Source organism: Protopterus annectens, chromosome 8.part1 (assembly GCF_019279795.1).
Source record: "Protopterus annectens isolate FY-2018-M chromosome 8.part1, PAN1.0, whole genome shotgun sequence".
Lineage (NCBI taxonomy): Eukaryota > Metazoa > Chordata > Ceratodontiformes > Protopteridae > Protopterus > Protopterus annectens.
Genome location: NC_056742.1, coordinates 364,807,463 through 364,824,514, shown reverse-complemented (window position 1 = coordinate 364,824,514; position 17,052 = coordinate 364,807,463). Strand labels below are relative to the sequence as shown.

Genomic DNA, 17,052 nt, shown 5'->3' with positions numbered 1-17,052 from the left:
TACCTTTCAGAAGCACAAAACTGTGACTACCTCTGCAGCATCCCTCCCCTTGTCCTCAGCCCCATTACCCCTCTTTCCCAAAGACTGTTGCTCTCTCTGGCCAGGTGGTAACTATTACCACAGTCAGATGGGTCCTCTTCATCAACAGAGACAACTGTGCCATGTCTTCGGAAAATATTTCCCTGTTAAAAGTCATGCCACAATCTCCTCAAAATCAAATATCTCTTCTGGTTCTCATTATTCAAGACCTCTTGAATCAGGGTACTGTCAAGCAAGTCCCAAAGGACTTCATGAGAAAAAGGTTTTACTCCAGAATTGTTCTAGTCCAAGAAAAGAAGGGCAGTGGAGACCCATCCTAGACCTGTTCACCTTGAACACTTACCCGAAGATACCATCTTTCAAAATGCTATCTGTTCCGACTCTCTTACTTTTCATCCTTCCACAGGCTTTCTTAGTGTTATTAGATCTGAAGGACACCTACTTACACATTCCCATTTGTCCTTCTTGCAGGAAGTTCCTCCCATTTTTCTTTAACTCCTTGCTTTTTCAGTTTACTGCTCTGCCTTTTGGTCTTTCCACAGCCCCAAGAGTGTTCACAAAGTGCCTATTTCCCGTAGTAGCTTACTGTTGCCGGTATTTACTGTAAACTACAAAAATCTCACATGGTTCTTATGTTGGGCCTGGTTTTTCTGGGTTACAGGCTGGACACAAAGAAAATACATGCCTTCCTTCCCAAGGAGAAGGTTGTTAGTCTGTCCAGTTACTTTCAAAAGCTGTCCTCTGCAACCCATTGATCAGCAAGGGAGATGTTAAGGACCTTTTGATTCATAGCAGTCACCATTCCTATGCTTCCGTAGCCAGACTTCACATGAGAAAACTCCAGTGATACCTAAAATCTTTGTGGTCACAGGACTGCTTGGACACCTTGATTCCCCTTGCCCCTTGAAAGAATGAGCTACTTTGGTGGCAAGGACACACCATGTTCTTCATGTTTCACTGTTGCAGTCATTACATTTGGGTAATCTGCTGGCAGGTTGCCCTCAGTCAGCCTGAATTCCAAAGTCTTGGGTCCTGCGTCGGTTGCTGTCTCCTCTTCTATGACTTCAGGTTGTCGGGTATAAAACATGCAGCCGATGCCATTTTCTTTAGTCTTTCTTTTTCTCACGGTGCCCGAAGCAGAAGCATTGCGCAAGTGCCGGTCGGCTGACTCCTGAGATTTTCGTGTTCGAGTTTCAGACCCCAAGTCTTCAATAAAGCTAAGTACCCCGTTGGGGAAACTTTTTTCTTGCTCCAGAACGTTGTCAGAAAAAGTTAATAATTGTATTTCTTGTGGAAAGCAAATACCTCATAAGGACTTTTATTCTTACTGTATTCCTTGCCTAGGCCCTGATCACAACGTTTCTGATTGTCGGTTTTGTGCTAGATTTAACCAACGCACTATTAAGCTTCTGTATGATTTTGCCTTAAACTATTTTGAACCCCGGTTTAATTATCCAGAAATGTCGTCAGAGAGCCATCTAACTACCGGAGTTCACAAAAAACACAAAGAAAAGGAGAGAGATAAACAACCGAGGTCCAAAACCGACGACGAAGCTTCTCCTAAGCCAGTCGCCTGTTCTCAGTGAGGTGCTTTCGCAGCACCTGACGCCCACTACTTTAGAGTCGCAGGCCGCTACTGACTCGCACGTGGAGTCGGCTATGCCGCTGGAAGCTCAAGGTAATGGAGCCTCGGACACTATTCCCTCAGATGGGTCCCAGAGCCGCTGAGCAGGCATCTGCTTCTGAGGGTGTATTCAGACCTAAACATCTTTACATTGAACCGACTTCAGCTTCAAAGGCAAAGACTAAAGCACCTTCTAAAGCAAAGAAACAAACTCAAGAGCCATGTGGACAGGCCTCTGTGCCCAAAAAACAGATGCTCAAAATGGCCGAAGACTTGATTACCTTGATCAGGGGTTCCCATCTCCCTCCTGATAAGAGGCCTAGGTAAGAGACTGACTGAATCTTCAGGTCAGGTTTCTATTTCTTCTGATTCCTCTTCTGATCAGGAATATTCTCTTCCCCCCCAATGAGAATTCTGATGCTGAAGAATCTATACTTTCAGCTTCTCCACCAGAGGACTATTCTTTTGGGGAAACCTTGCATACCATGAGGGAGCATTTCCACTGGGAGAGCCAGGATTTTTCAGAATCTAAAAAGTGGCTCAGGTATTTCCTTTTACTACCTCAACACAGGCCTCTAGCCATTCCACCTGTGTTAGACATTGTAAATGATGTGTTTTCGGAGTCTAGTCTGACCCCTTACCTCCAGCTCCTGTTAAGCCTGACAGATATTACAGGGTTCCTGACTCTCATAAATTCCCTGCTGCAGACCCAGAAACTATTTCACAGGGTCCCAAAGGAGTTAAGGCTTCCGCTGCAAAAAACCCTACCCCCACTGACAGGGATTCTAGGGCACTGGATAGATGGGAAAAAAAGGTTTGCACATCTGCTACCTTGGCTATAAGAGCCTTAAACTGTCAGTTTCATATGCTGAAATATCAGCAACATATCATGGCATTGCTTAAACAGAAAATGTTGTTAAACTCTGAATGTGCAGAAAACAAGGAAATGCAGGATTTATTGCATGCAGCTGAACAAGTTAGAAAGCATACTTTGCAATGTGGTTTTGATTCTTTGGAGGCCTCCTGTAGGGCCGCAGTTACGGGTTCTGTAATTAGGAGGCATGCTTGGTTAAAGGAACAAAATCTGCCTGATCATGTCAAAGTTAAATTTTAGATGCACCTTTACAGCATGATACTTTGTTTGGTGTTAATGCAGAAGAGGTGTTAAAGAAAATGGAGGACAAAGCTAAATCTATGCAAACTGTCAAAAGATTTTTTTACAAGTATAGCCACCTAGGTTTAGGAGACACTGGCCTACAAAGAATTTGTCCTTTCCTGTGTCAGACAGACCTCAAAGTGGCAGATCCAGACATACTAGAGGTAGATCCCAGGCGCAAGGTTCATACAGGTCAAAGCAATGGGGTCCTTCTACCTCCAAAGTTGGAGAAGACAAATCCCAACCATACAGGAAATAGTCCCAATGACTTCCCCTTGCCTGCACCAAGCACTTATCTCCTGGCAGTACCCTTAGGGGGAAAATTAGCACTTTTTTCTCAAAATTGGCACATTATATAACCCAGGACAAGTGGGTTCTAAATATAGTGTCACAAGGCTACAAGTTCCATTTTCATACCCTGCCAAAAGCAAACGGCTGGCCAGATCTGCCAAAAAATCAGTGCGCAGAGGCACAAAAACAAGTCTCATCCCTCATGGACATGGGGGCCATTCAACAAGTACCAGAGCAAGAGCGGGAACAAGGATTTTACTCAAGACTGTTCTTGGTACCCAGAAAGGACAAGGCCTGGAGACCAATACTGGACCTATCTATTCTGAACACATTCCTGGATATACCAAAATTCAAAATGTTGACTTTGCAGCAGCTTCTGCCCATGCTGGGCAAGAATGCTTGGCTTGTGACTTTAGACCTAAAAGAGGCATACCTGCATGTCCCAATCAGACAATCATGCAGAACATACTTCAGATTCAAGGCTGGCTCAATGCATTACCAATTCTCTGCACTGCCCTTTGGCTTATCTACTGTGCCCCAGGTCTTTACAAAGTGCCTAGCACCAGTAATTGCATTCTGCAGACAAAGGGGAATACAAATATATCCTTACTTGGGCAACTGTCTAATTCAAGCAGAGAACAAGGACATTCTTCTATAGCATCTGGCGTTTGTGAAAAGACTTCTAACATGACTAGGTACACAGTCAATGAAAAATCAAAACTAGTACCCTCTCAAGAGATAATATTCCTGGGTGCAAGCTTAAATACAACTGCCCAGATGGCTTATCTCACGCCAAACAAAGGCAGCTGACTACCTATTTCAAAATGCTGGCAACAAAGGCCCAGTTATCTGCAAGAAAAATTCTGCAGGCTTTGGGCTTCATGCCATCCTGCATCCTACTAATTCTAAATTTCAATGGTACCTAAAAAGTGTTTGGACTCAACATTGTCACAGCCTGGAAACTATGATTACTCTCATTCCCTGCCTGCAACAGGAATTTCGATGGTGGGCAAAGGCTTGTCACCAGAACAAGGGACAGCCATTCACATTACCCCTGCCAGGCAGACACTAACAACGGATGCATCAGATTATGCCTGGGGGGCCCACATGGCAGGAAGATGCATTCAGGGCACATGGTCCACAAACCAAATGCATCTGCATATCAATCAAAAAGAGCTGCTAGCAGTTGAAAATGCCCTGACAGCCTTCAAGGACCTACTTCATCCGGGACAACTACTGATAAAGACATACAACACCACGGTCATGTGGTATGCAAACAAGCAGGGGGGGGCACACATTCTTACCCCTTTTGCAGACTAACCATGACTTTGTGGGACACAGCATTGACTTACCAAGTACATCTGCAGGCACAATTCCTGCCAGGAAAGGAAAACACTCTCGCAGACAAACTAAGCAGAAACCTCATGGGTCCCCACGTGGCAGCTGGATCCACAAGTCTTCAGCATGATAACAAGGAAATGGGGATGCCCAGACATAGATCTATTTGCCTCCCCTCACAACTACCAACTAAAAAGATTCTGCACAAGGACTTATCACAGACAAGCATTGAAAGTGGACACCTTATCTTTCAGCTGGAAAAACCTATTAGTATATGCCTTTCCTCCACTGCCTCTCCTCCCCAAGGTACTCCTAAAGGTCAGACAGGAGAAGCCAAAGATGATACTGATTGCCCCAGACTGTGGCCACGCCAGTACTGGTATCCAATCCTAAGGAACTTGTCTCAGTGCCCAGCTTGGACCTTACCTCAAATACCTCATCTACTGTCCCAGCAAAACAATCAGATCCTGCACAGCCAACTCAGTACTTTAAACCTGGCAGCATGGCGGATAATGTATTCATACAAAACACACCTCTCAGTAAAGCTGTGATGGATGTCATTCTGGAAGCCAGAAGGCCTAGTACTAGAAAATCTTATGCTGGGAAATGGAAGAGATTCTGTGCTTGGAACCAGGCTGAAGGAACTGATAAAGCTGTACCAAATATTCCTCATATTTTGCAATACTTAACTGAGATGCTGGACAAAGGCCTATCTGCTATTTCGGCTCATTACAATATAGAGCCACCAGTCTTTTCTCATCCTTTATTAAAGCAGTACCTCAGAGGAGCCAAAAATGTAAGGCCCCCAAGGAGATCACCAATACCTGCATGGAACCTCAACTATGTCTTGGAAAAACTCACCCTGCCTCCTTTTGAGACAGTTGCTAAGCTCTGCTCCTAGCAATAACTTCTGCAAGATGAGTTTCAGAGCTACAGGCACTCATGGCTGTGGAACCTTTTACCATTTTTTACCCAGACATGGTCTCACTGAGGACAAACCCAACATTTGTTCCGTAGGTGGTGTCCAGTGTGGCTCTTAACCAAACTATTCATCTGCCAACTTTTTATCCAAATCCACAGAACAAGGGGAGAGAAGTCTGCATTCTTTGGATGTACACAGACAGCTTACAGTCTACTTGGACAGAACCAAAGTTTTCAGGAAGACAGAGCAATTACTAGTGGCATATGCTGCAGGATCACAAGGAAAGGCTATCTCAAAGCAGACTATTTCAAAGTGGATAGGCCACTGCATTTGTTTCTGCCATTTACACCATGGCAAGCCAGTGCCTAAGGGCATTAGGCCACATTCCACCAGAGCTGCAGCCACTTCAGCAGCCTTCCTCAGGGGAGTATCAACCAAAGACATTTTAGAGGCTGCTACTTGGAGTTCAGTGCACACCTTTACAAAGCACTATCATCTGCCACTCTACTCTAAATCAAGGGCAGGCTTTGCCACTGCAGTTCTGCAGGGCCTCATAGCCGCTCCTAATGCTGTTTAGCTCCAGCCTCCCAACCATAGCTTTGGGACTCTACCCAAATGTAATGACTGCAACAGTGAAACACGAAGAACATAGTACAGTTGTGTACACATATTATAAATGTAGATGTTTGAGTGTATTCACTGTTGCAGTTCAGGTTACCCTCCCGTCCCCGTCATTCTGGAGTTTATCTTTTCTTCTCTATCTTCTACAACCTATGTGGTGTATTTGCTTGTAGATGAAGGTAAAGTTTATATTGATGCATGATTGCATGATTTTATATATATATATATATATATATATATATATATATATATATATATATATATATATATATATATATAGTTTTACTACATTTTTGGGGCACCTGAAATTGGGGGCAATAAAAACTAAAGAAAATGACGTTGGCTGCATGTTTTATACCCCTGATGTCATGGAAGAGGAGACAGCAACCGACCCAGGACCCAAGACTTTGGAATTCAGGCCGACTGAGGACAACCTGCCATCAGATTACCCAAATGTAATGACTGCAACAGTGACTACACTCGAACATCTACATTTATGGTAAGTGTACACAACTGTACTTTCCCCTTCTCTTCTGCAAGCTTTTCAGATTTTCACCTACCATTGGAAACCCAGACTACTACAAATTTTCACGAAGAACGCCAAAGTCGTGGTTCATGAAACAGGATAGCACCAAGTCTTACCAACTGTGCAGGTTAGTACAGGAAGTGTGGAACATGGGAGCACAAATGAACATCCTGCTCACAGCCACCTACATTCTAAGGATGCCATGCTAGCAGACTGCTCAAGCTTCTCACCCACAAGTAGCCTTTGAACAGAGAGTTATTCGGCAACATCATCCTTTAGTGTGTCAGTCCTCAGATGGATTTCTTTGCTTCACCAGACAACCGTTAGGCCCTTGCCCCACAGGCTGGAGGATTGATGCCTTCACTTTCAAGTGAACAGGGAAGTTCCTGTATGCCTTTCTTCCCCTGCCTGTTCTTCCAAAAATTCTTGTCAAGGCACAAAAGGAAGCATCCATACTCCTTTTACTGGCTCAATTTTTGCTGAGACAGCATTGGTTTCTCCTACTGTTTCATTTGGCAGATAGAAATTACAGGAGAATTTATTTACAGCCAGACCTGATAACTCTGCAAAAAGGCTTGCTGCCCCACCAGTATCTTTCATCTGTCAGCCTGACCGTTTGGATGATAGGATTTTAATTCCTCAAAAGCAACTCTTCTCTGAAGAAATTGTACAAGCCCTACAAAAGGCTAGGAGACTCACTGCTAGAAAGTCTTACACTGCTCGGTGGAAAAGGTTTTCCTATTGGTGCTGCAAACATGGGCAGAATTCATTTTTATCACAGGTTCCTACCTCTGGAAGCTTCTTCAATCAGGCTTGCCCTACTTTTCATGAAAGCTCACCTGTCGGCTGTCAATGCCTGCCTCCCTCTTAGCCCTCCACTTATGGCTAGGCCAGAAGTCAAGCTCTTCCTCAAGGGAGTCCTAAATCTTAAACCACCAAGAAAACCCAGCTCTCTCCCCCTTGGGATCTTAATTTTGTGTTAAAATGTACTCTGCTTCTCTTTGAACCAGCTTCTTCTGCGTCTCGAAAACTCTGTACTTGGAAAACCATCCTCCTCTTGTCTCTCACCTCTGCCAGGAGAATTTAATTTGCAAGCCCTTATAGGTATTCCCCCTTTTTTTATTTTTCTCAGACAGGGTGACTGTCGGGGCTAATCCATTCTTCATGCCTAAAGTGGTGAATGAGCTGTCCCTCATTGAGGCTATTCATTTTCCCACTTCCTTTTCCAATCCACAAAACAGGGCTGAAAAGGTCTTGCATTCAGTAGACATTTACAGGCAACTGAGATTTTACCTGGGCAAAACTAAATCCTTCAGAAAGACTGACCAGCTGTTTGTGTCTTTTTTGACCCCATGTTGGGCCAGCCAGTTTGTAAATAGACTATTGCAACCTGGTTTTCTAAGGCCATCTCTTTCTGCTACTCACACAAAGGTAAGACCTTACGTTCTTGCTCAAAAGCACATTCCACTAGGGTAGCAGCTTCCTTTGGGGATTTACACAAAGGAATTGACTCCAGGCTGATCTTGGAGATGGCCACTTGGTCCTCTATAGACACCTTTAGTAAACACTACAAGATTGATGCTTTCTCCAGGTCCCAGGCAATCTTTGCTAGCTCAGTCCTGTGTGGACTGTTGAACAGCTTTTCTATCTAGTGGTCAACCACCTTTCTCTCCTCTTCACGTCTGGGAATCACCCACTTCAGGAATATTGCAGCAGTGATTTCAGTCAGGACATGGTACAGTTTTGTAAGAACTTACCATAACATTCCTGTGTTTGCCTCAGGCCCACTTCCTTGGTTTATATGTGGCACAAGTCACTTAATTCTGTAGCTGCTGCCAACAGTACCCCAACAATCCTGTTAATGTCAGTGACACAGAGAGTCGCACTGACTTCTTTCCCCTGCATGGACAAACTGGCAAAAGTAGTTCACTCCCACCCACTCTTGTCTTGATCCTTCCAGCCCCTGAGTCAGTAGTTGAACAGCTGGGCAAGGTACAAAGATGCTGGATTAAGGGAATTGAAGGGCTTCATGGCTTATTTGTATCTTATTGTCTTCTTAAAGACACCTATGTTTGACATACTACACACTAAAGAACCCCTTACTATTTGAAACCCTTTTCTTAGAATACCCACCCTCTCGTGACTTGAACCCAAGAGGGCTTGCTACTTCAATAAAAATTAATGTTAGCTGAAACAAGTTGCATCTGAAAGACTCCCACGCCTGTGAAAAACTTGCATTTGCATTTAAAATTGGCCCATCAATCTGTACTTTCATGCAGGAACTGAGTGACTACATGGGTACCTGTAGGTACCAGCATGGAATCCAGGACATCAAGCTCCTCAATGGCTTATTGGCTGTGAGCTTTTTTACAAAACCCCATAAAGATGATACAGCTATGTCTGATACTAATTAATATGACAATAGATTTGTGAAAGAGACTTATGCTGCACTGTAGATTCCTACACTACTACATAACTGGCCTACCCAGATTTTTGCATATGTGCATCACTGCAAGAAGGTGGTGCAGATGAACTTGTGTTATTATGCAGATGCTTGAGCCACCAGTTTAAATGCACCAGTGCAAGACTAATACCACCTTGCATCAGGGGGACGTACATGCTGCTTGAAAACTATATGGTAGGAGATTACTGAAAATGATTGGAAAGCCAATTTTTGTGTTTTACTTGAGTAAGGGTCTATATTTAATCTCTACTATTAGAGGAGGCATCTGAAGCAGCTGTACTTGCTTCTACTCCTTAATATACTGAATAACCCTGTTGTACTGGTAAGTAATCTTAGTGTAGTAGAATGGATAAGTAGTCCACGCTGCATATTGCCCTAGTAGAACTCACACTTCCCAAAATAGAGGAAGAAAATGAAGTACCCTGCACAGGTTAGAGGATACTTCTTTCCACCATTTTAATAAGTGAGAGTCTACTTTGTAGGTTGTCAGCTGTGAAAAATTTGAGTAATTTCTGTTCTTTGACTTTTGTTTGTCTTTAGGTCAGAATTGCTGGTTGATGTTTACTTAGTAGAACATTATATTATTTAATTGTGCGTTATAATATATATTCTCTAGGTGTATTGTTTAGCTGCTAGTTGTAACATATGTTGTCTGGATATATTGTGTTAGTTACCATTTTATTCACTACTGTGTTATGTTTTTTTCCCCAGGAACTGCCGGGTGGCTATGGCAGAGTGAAGCCAGACATAGTTACATATGGCTCTGGAGTAAGAGGTTCTGGAATAAAGGGTGGCTGTCGTTCTCTGTCCGGGACCAGTGTTGCATCTCCAGTGGTAACTGGGGCTGTAACTTTGTTAGCAAGGTCAGTAGTTTAATGGAGTTAAGAGTAATGGGTCCTTTCATGACCTAAGGAAATTAAACTAGAGAAAAATGTTTATAGTAGCGAAAAAGAGCGAGTGTGTGACTGCAGCTATTGCATATTACCTAAGGTGGCTAGACAATGCTGCAATGTGGTGGGGAATGCAATTAATAGCTTGTATGAAGAAGATAAAGCCAGGAGATTGTGATGCTGTTCTTTTAAGGTGTTCAAGTGAAGAGGACTGTGTGCAGGTCCTGGCACCATAATATCCATCAGCACATAGTCACAAATAGTAGATAAATAAGGAACCCAGACGTTTAGAGGACCTTCATTAAAAGTGAAAAAAGGGAAAGTCATCAAGCCGAAAAACCTATGGAAGATCTGTAGGGAAAGTTGGATGTTGCCCCCCTGACATCTCAGATGCTCATGTAAGAGCCGCCCTCTCCAAAGCAAAAAACACAGCATCAATGGGGCCAGACGGTGTCCCGGGCTGCGTCCTACATGAACTCCAAGAGCAGCTAAACCCAAACGTAAAACTACTGTTCAATCTCAGCCTTACTACAAGATATGTACCGGCGTACAGTAACAGTGGTCCCTCTCCACAAAGGTGGTGCCTCAACAGATCCTGGAAACTATCGCCCCATAAGCCTGACTAGCTTGGTCTGCAAAGCTATGGAAAGGATCATCATGGACCTCATAAATAAAGATATTGGGGACCTACAGACGCTGGATCCTACCCAGTTCGGCTTTGTTAAGGGCAGATCCTGCCTCTTGAACCTGGTCGATTTCTCTGAAACCGTCACCAAGGCCATTGACGAGGGGAAGGTGGTCCACACAGCCTACCTGGACCTCGCAAAAGCCTTCGATACAATACCCCACTCGGGCATTATAGATAAGCTCACCAGCTTAAATATAAACCCCTATGTCACTAGATGGGTTGCAGACTGGCTCAAGGACAGAAACCACATGGTTAGAATTGCTGGAGCCATGTCAGACTCCAAACCAGTTACAAGTGGTGTCCCACAAGGCTTAGTCCTGGGACCTCTCTTGTTCGGTATATATTTCTCGGAGATACAGGCCAACACGGAAGGACTGTGGCTGACCAAGTTCGCAGATGACTGCAAACTAGGCGCCATAATCGACTCTCCAGCTGACACAAGCATCCTACAAAAGGGCCTCATAGAAACAGACAACTGGTGCCAGAGCCATGGCCTCAAGCTAAACGTCAAAAAGTGTATAGTCATCCCCTTTGGCAAAAACAAAGTGCCCACAAATTACCAAATGGGTGGTAATCCATTAAGTACAGAAGAAGTAATTAGGGACCTGGGGACCCAAGTTGATAGCAATCTCTCATTTGAAAACCACGTGGCCAAAGTGGTTAGAAAAACATTTTATATAGCCCACCTAATCATGAAGGGATTCACATCTAGATCAGGGGAGGTCATCGTGCCTCTTTACTCATCCCTCATCAGGCCCATAATTGAGTACAATGCCCCTTTTGGGATGTACTTTACCAGACACCTGCAGCAACTGGAAAGACCCCAAAAGTACCTCACCAAGAGGATCAAAGGGCTCAAACAGATGCCATATGCTGCCCGGTTAAAGAAACTCCAGCTCTACTCAGTGGCATACCGCCTGCTCAGAGGCGATCTGTGCCTGACGTATAAAGCCATATCCAACCCAGAATTAGTGGACATGCTGCACCTCAGAAAATCCAAATCCCATTGAGCTACGTGCTCGAGAGACTTGAACCTCAGCCTTGAAATAAATAGGACATGCTGGAGGGACAGATTCATAAGCCAGAGGCTCCCTTCACTCTGGAATAAAATCCCAGTCCAGGTTAGGCAGAGTCCCTCATTGACTCTCTTCAAGAGGAATCTTGATTAGTGGATGGGGGGTCGTAGGTTTACCCCGGGTATCACTTCTGTGTCACTGTTAGACAGAGGCACAGTATACTAACCTTGAAAAAGGGCATAGCAAAATTAATTTAAAATGGGTGGCGAAAGCCAAACACACACTGGCTGGGCTTATAAGTGCCCTAGGGCAGATAGCCTGGTATGAACCTATGAAGCTATGAAATACTGAAGTACTGAGCAGAGTTTCATAGGATTTAGCTAACGATAATGATAGTATAGGTTCATAGGAGGTTACTGGGCTAGCAACCCTAGAGCTTTTACAACTTAGCTATGTTAATCCCAAGTATTCCTATTTGTTCTTTTTGGGTACTTTGAATTTATGAACAGAGCAGGTGACATGGGTGCCACCCTAGGGATGATTTTGGTTTCTCCTATCCAATTATCTAGGTTGCTTTGAATACAGTCAGTGAGGAGCTCCATTTTACATGAATAGAAAGTCTGTTCCAGAGAAGCTGCAGTCTCTGGGAGATGTATCTCTCTCTCCAGCATGTTCTTTTAATGTCACAAGCTAGGATAAGATCCCTGGAGCGAGCAACTGTTGTGCCATTTGACTTGCGGATGTGCAGGATTTCCTTTGGGGCAGGGTTGGAGAGTGTCCTATAGGCCAAGCACGTCACCCCTCAGCAGTTAATAAGATACAGTGTAAAGTGACAGGGCTTTCAGCCTGTCCATGTAGGGCATGGTTTGGAGTCCCTCTGTTTTGTTAGTGAGAAACCTCTGAGGTCTCTCCAGCTGCTGCAGGTGTCTGGTGAGGTACATGCAAAAGGGTGCAGTAACAGTGGTTTGATGAGGGTTGAGTACAGTGAAGTTATAACATCCCTTGACCTGGATGCTATGCTCTTGCTGATGAGGTGTGCTATGTAGAAGGCTTTCCTTTCACTATGGAAACATTGTGGCCAAAGTTTAGATTGCTATCAACCTGTGTTCCCAAGTCTCCCAACACCTGGGTTGGAACTCAGGAGGCTGCTATCAGTATTGAAATTTGTAGGGAATTTCGTTTTGCTAAAGGGAATGATAATGCTATTTTTTTTCCATTTGGTTTTACACCATGGCTTTGGCACCAATCATTTGTTTGTGTTAGCCCTTCTTGTCATATGTTGCCATCTTTTTGGGGACTCAGTGATTGCTCCTAGTTTGCAGTGAGCTTGGTGAGCCCAAGGCCATCTACTTTGGCCTGGACTTATGAGAAGTAGATGCCAAATAGTAAGGGGCCCAGCACAGTTCCCTTTGGTACTCCACTGGTGACTGGTCTACTGGTGGAGGTGGAGTCACCAATTTTGAGACTCTGTGTTCTGTCTGTGTGCCAGTTACCCATCTAGTAACGTAAAGGGTAATCCCTATCTGGGAGAGTTTCTCAATGATGCCAGTGTAGGGAATTGTGTTGAGAGACTTGGCAAGGTCAAGATAGGCTGTGCGCGCACTGTCTTATCTTCATCCATGGCTTTGGTGACATTCTGAAAGAAACCACCAGCTTTAATAAGCATAATCTGCCCTCAGCAAGGCCAGACTGGGTTGGGTCTAGCGTTCGTAGGTTGTCTGTCCTTTGTTGATAAGGTCCAGGATAATCTTTCCATGGACTTGCTGATGAGGCTGGTTACACTTAGGGTCTGTAATTCCTAAAGTCAATTGATGGCCCCCCTTTGTGCAGGGGCGTTACTGTTGTTCTTCATACTGCAGGAGCATAGCCAGATGTCCTTTTGTTATCATGTCGCAGTATTCCAAACCCTTGGGGTTTTCCTCTCTTGCTACCCGAATGTCCGGCCAGTATACAAAAGCTTCTGGTCACAGCAGGGTATGTGGGATGTCTGATGTTGGCTAAGGGAACATGGACCATAGATGTCTGCACATACCAGACCTCCAAACTTCTCTGCCTGCCATTCGAACGTCAGGTGTTCCTGCTGTACCAGCTGTTGGATCGTCTTTTCAATGATAAGTACCCTCCTTTCCCTAAGACTCTCACACTATCTCCCTGTTTGGAAAAACATTACCTCAGACAGGTGGGTCTTACCAGTCATAGAAAAGGGTTATTTCATGACCTGGATCACAGCACCTTCCTTGAGGGGTATTTCATAGCCACCCAAAGAGCAGCTCCCCCTTTTTCAGGCAGTTATAGACAGCCTTATTGCCTAAGGAACAATTCGATCTGTCCCTGTTACAGAAAAGGAAAAGGGGTTTCTATTCCAGACTCGTCCTAGTCCCCAGGAAAATATGGTCCCTGGAGACCGATCCTAGATCTTTCCCATCTCAAGCTTTTCCTGCAAGTGCCTACCTTTCGAATGCTCACTCTGCAGACCCTCTTTCCCTTGATTTGAGTGTCAGAGCTACAGGCCCTCATAGCTATTCCCCCTTTCTTCACCTTCCACAAGGACAGGGTAACTCTTAGGACCAACCCTTTCCTTCATGCCCAGAGTGGTCAATGAATTATCCTTAAACCAAGCTATTCACCTTCCCACCTTCTTTCCTCATCCTCAAAATGACAGTGACAGAATCTCACACTCCCTTGATGTACATAGACAGCTTAGGTTTTACCTTGATAAGACCAAGTCTATCAGTAAATCAGACCAGTTGTTTGTCTCCTTTCATCCCAGGGCTCTGGGGAAAGTAGTGACAAAGTAGACCATTTCTGCCTGGATTTTCAGGGCAATTTCTTTCTGTTATGAATACATGGAAAAACCTAGGATCTAAGATTAAAGCATATTCCACTAGGGCTATGGCTTCATTTGGGGCTTTCTTTAAAGGGCTGGACACTTCTTCCACTTTAGAGGCAGCTACATGGACCTCTGTCCACACCTTTACCAAATATTCTAGATTGGGTCACATTTCCAAATCCAGGGCTGGATTTGCCAGGGCATTCCTTCTTGGATTCGATGGTTCCAAGCCTCCACCCTCTTCTTCCCTTTGAGTTTTGGCACTCACCCAAGGGTTTGGAATACCGCATCTTGAAAATAGAAGGGCATAGAGTAGATATTCTTCGTGTTTCACTGTTGCCGTCATTACATTTGGGTTGTCTGCCTGCAGGTAGCCCTCAGCCGGCCTGAATATCAAAGTCTTGGATTCCTGCGTCGGATGCTGTCTCTTCTTCCATGATGTCAGGTTGTTAGGGGTATAAAACATGCAACTGACGCCATTGTATCAGTCTTTCTTGCCGTGCGGTGCCTGAAGCAGAAGCAGTTCGCAAGTGCCGGTTGGCCGACTCCTGAAATTTTCGATGTTCATCGTGTTACCCTGCTGCAGTCATCACACTTGGGTTATCCTGCCATCAGGCGGTCCCGCAGTCGGCCTGAATTCCAAAGTCTTGGTCCGGCGTCTGTTGCTGTCGTTTCTTCCCTGACGTCAGAGCGCCAGGGGTATATAAGAGGCATCCGACACCATTTTCTTCAGTCTTTCTAGCCACGCGGTGCCCGAAGCAGAAGCAGTTCGCAAGTGCCGGTCGGCCGACACCTGAGATTTTCGATTAGAATTTCAGTCCGAAATCTTCAATAAAGCTAAGTACCCCGTTGGAGAACATTTTCTTGCCTCAGTCCGATGTCAGAAAAAATTAACAATTGCATTTCTTGTGGGAAGCAAGTACCTCATAAGGACTTCCATTCCTATTGGATTCCTTGCCTAGGCCCATACCATGACGTCACAGGTTGTCGGTTTTGTGCTAGGTTTAATAAACGAACTATCAAACGCCGTTTTGACTTCGCACGACATTACTTTGGTAGGAAATTTAATTGTGTCATGCCGTCGGAGCAGCCGACGACCGGCATACATAAAAAAACGCAAGGATAAGGACAGGCAGCCTAGGAACAAGCCAGACTCCGAGGCCTCTGCTGGGCCTTTCGCCGGTTCTCCGGTTTTCAGTGAGGCGCCTACGCAGGCCCTGACGACCGCAGAACTGGAACCCCAGACAACTGCGGATTCTCAAGCAGAGTCTACTAGGCCGACACAGCCATCTTCCGACACCAGAGCAGAAATAGACCCCGATGCAGTGGAAACACCTTCGGTTGCAGAAGGTGTCTTCAGACCGACTACACTCGCCATTAAATCTTATGCTAAGCTTAAAACTCCTTTAAAACCTAAGAAGACTGTACATCAGTCTACAGTTCAAGGCCCCATGCCTAAGAAACAGATGCTTAAGCTGGCTGAAGATTTGATTACCCTAATCAGGGGTTCCCATCCCCCTCCTGATTACAGACCAAGACAAGAGGAGGATTACGCTTCCTCTGGCCAGGTTTCATTTTCCTCAGATTCTTCTGTGGAACAGGATTACACTTTTCCACCTTATGAAGACTCTGATGCTGAAGACTCTATTCCCTCAGCATCTCCCCCTGAAGACTACTCCTTTGGGGAAACTTTGCATACCATGAGGGAACATTTCCATTGGGAAGGCCAGGACTACTCTGATTCTAAGAAGAGGCTCCGAGAGTTTCTTTTACTACCCCAGCACAGACCTCTTGCTATCCCTCCAGTTTTACATATTGTGAATGATGTTTACTTGGAGTCTAGTTTAAATCCAGACTCTCTACCTCCTGCTCCAGCCAAACCAGACAGATACTACAGAGTACCTGACTCTCACAAATTCCTTTATAAAAGCCCTGTGGCTGACCCAGAAACAATTTCCCAGGGTCCTAAGGGAGCTAAAGCTTCTATGGCTAAAATTCCTGTGCCCTCTGAAAGGGACTCCAGAGCCCTAGATAGATGGGGAAAGAAAATACACACCTCAGCAACTCTGGCTATGAGAGCATTAAATTGTCAGTTTCACATGCTGAAATATCAGCAATTCCTAATGTCTCAATTAAAACAAAAAATTAACACACTGAACAGTCTGAATTCAAGGAAATGCAGGATCTGTTGCATGCAGCTGAACAGGTGGGCAAACATACTTTACAATGCGGATTTGATTCGTTGGAAGCTTCCTGTAGAGCAGCTGTTACTGACTCTGTCATACGTAGACATGCTTGGTTAAAAGAACAAACTCTTCCTGATCATGTTAAAGCAAAATTATTGGATGCACCTTTACAGCAGGATGTATTATTTGGTGTCAAAGCAGAAGAGGTTTTAAAGAAAATGGAGGAGAAGGCAAAGTCTATGCAGACGGTCAATAATTATTTGCAGACAACTGGCACATCATCACAAAAGACAAATGGGTCCTAAACATTGTCTCTCAAGGATACAGACTCCACTTTCATACCTTACCAAGGGAAAGAAAATACACACCTCAGCAACTCTGGCTATGAGAGCATTAAATTGTCAGTTTCACATGCTGAAATATCAGCAATTCCTAATGTCTCAATTAAAACAAAAAATTAA

The 17,052-nt window shown here is 44.5% G+C and overlaps 1 protein-coding gene across 1 annotated transcript in view; it reads left to right on the top strand.

The window, feature by feature from the left end:
- Positions 1–17,052, top strand: part of MBTPS1 (membrane bound transcription factor peptidase, site 1) — a 1,726,871-nt gene that overhangs the window by 928,420 nt on the left and 781,399 nt on the right. Inside the window, exon 10 of the mRNA XM_044081940.1 lies at positions 9,693–9,844. Coding sequence (XP_043937875.1) covers positions 9,693–9,844 — 152 coding nt within the window. The remainder of the gene's footprint in view (positions 1–9,692; positions 9,845–17,052) is intronic.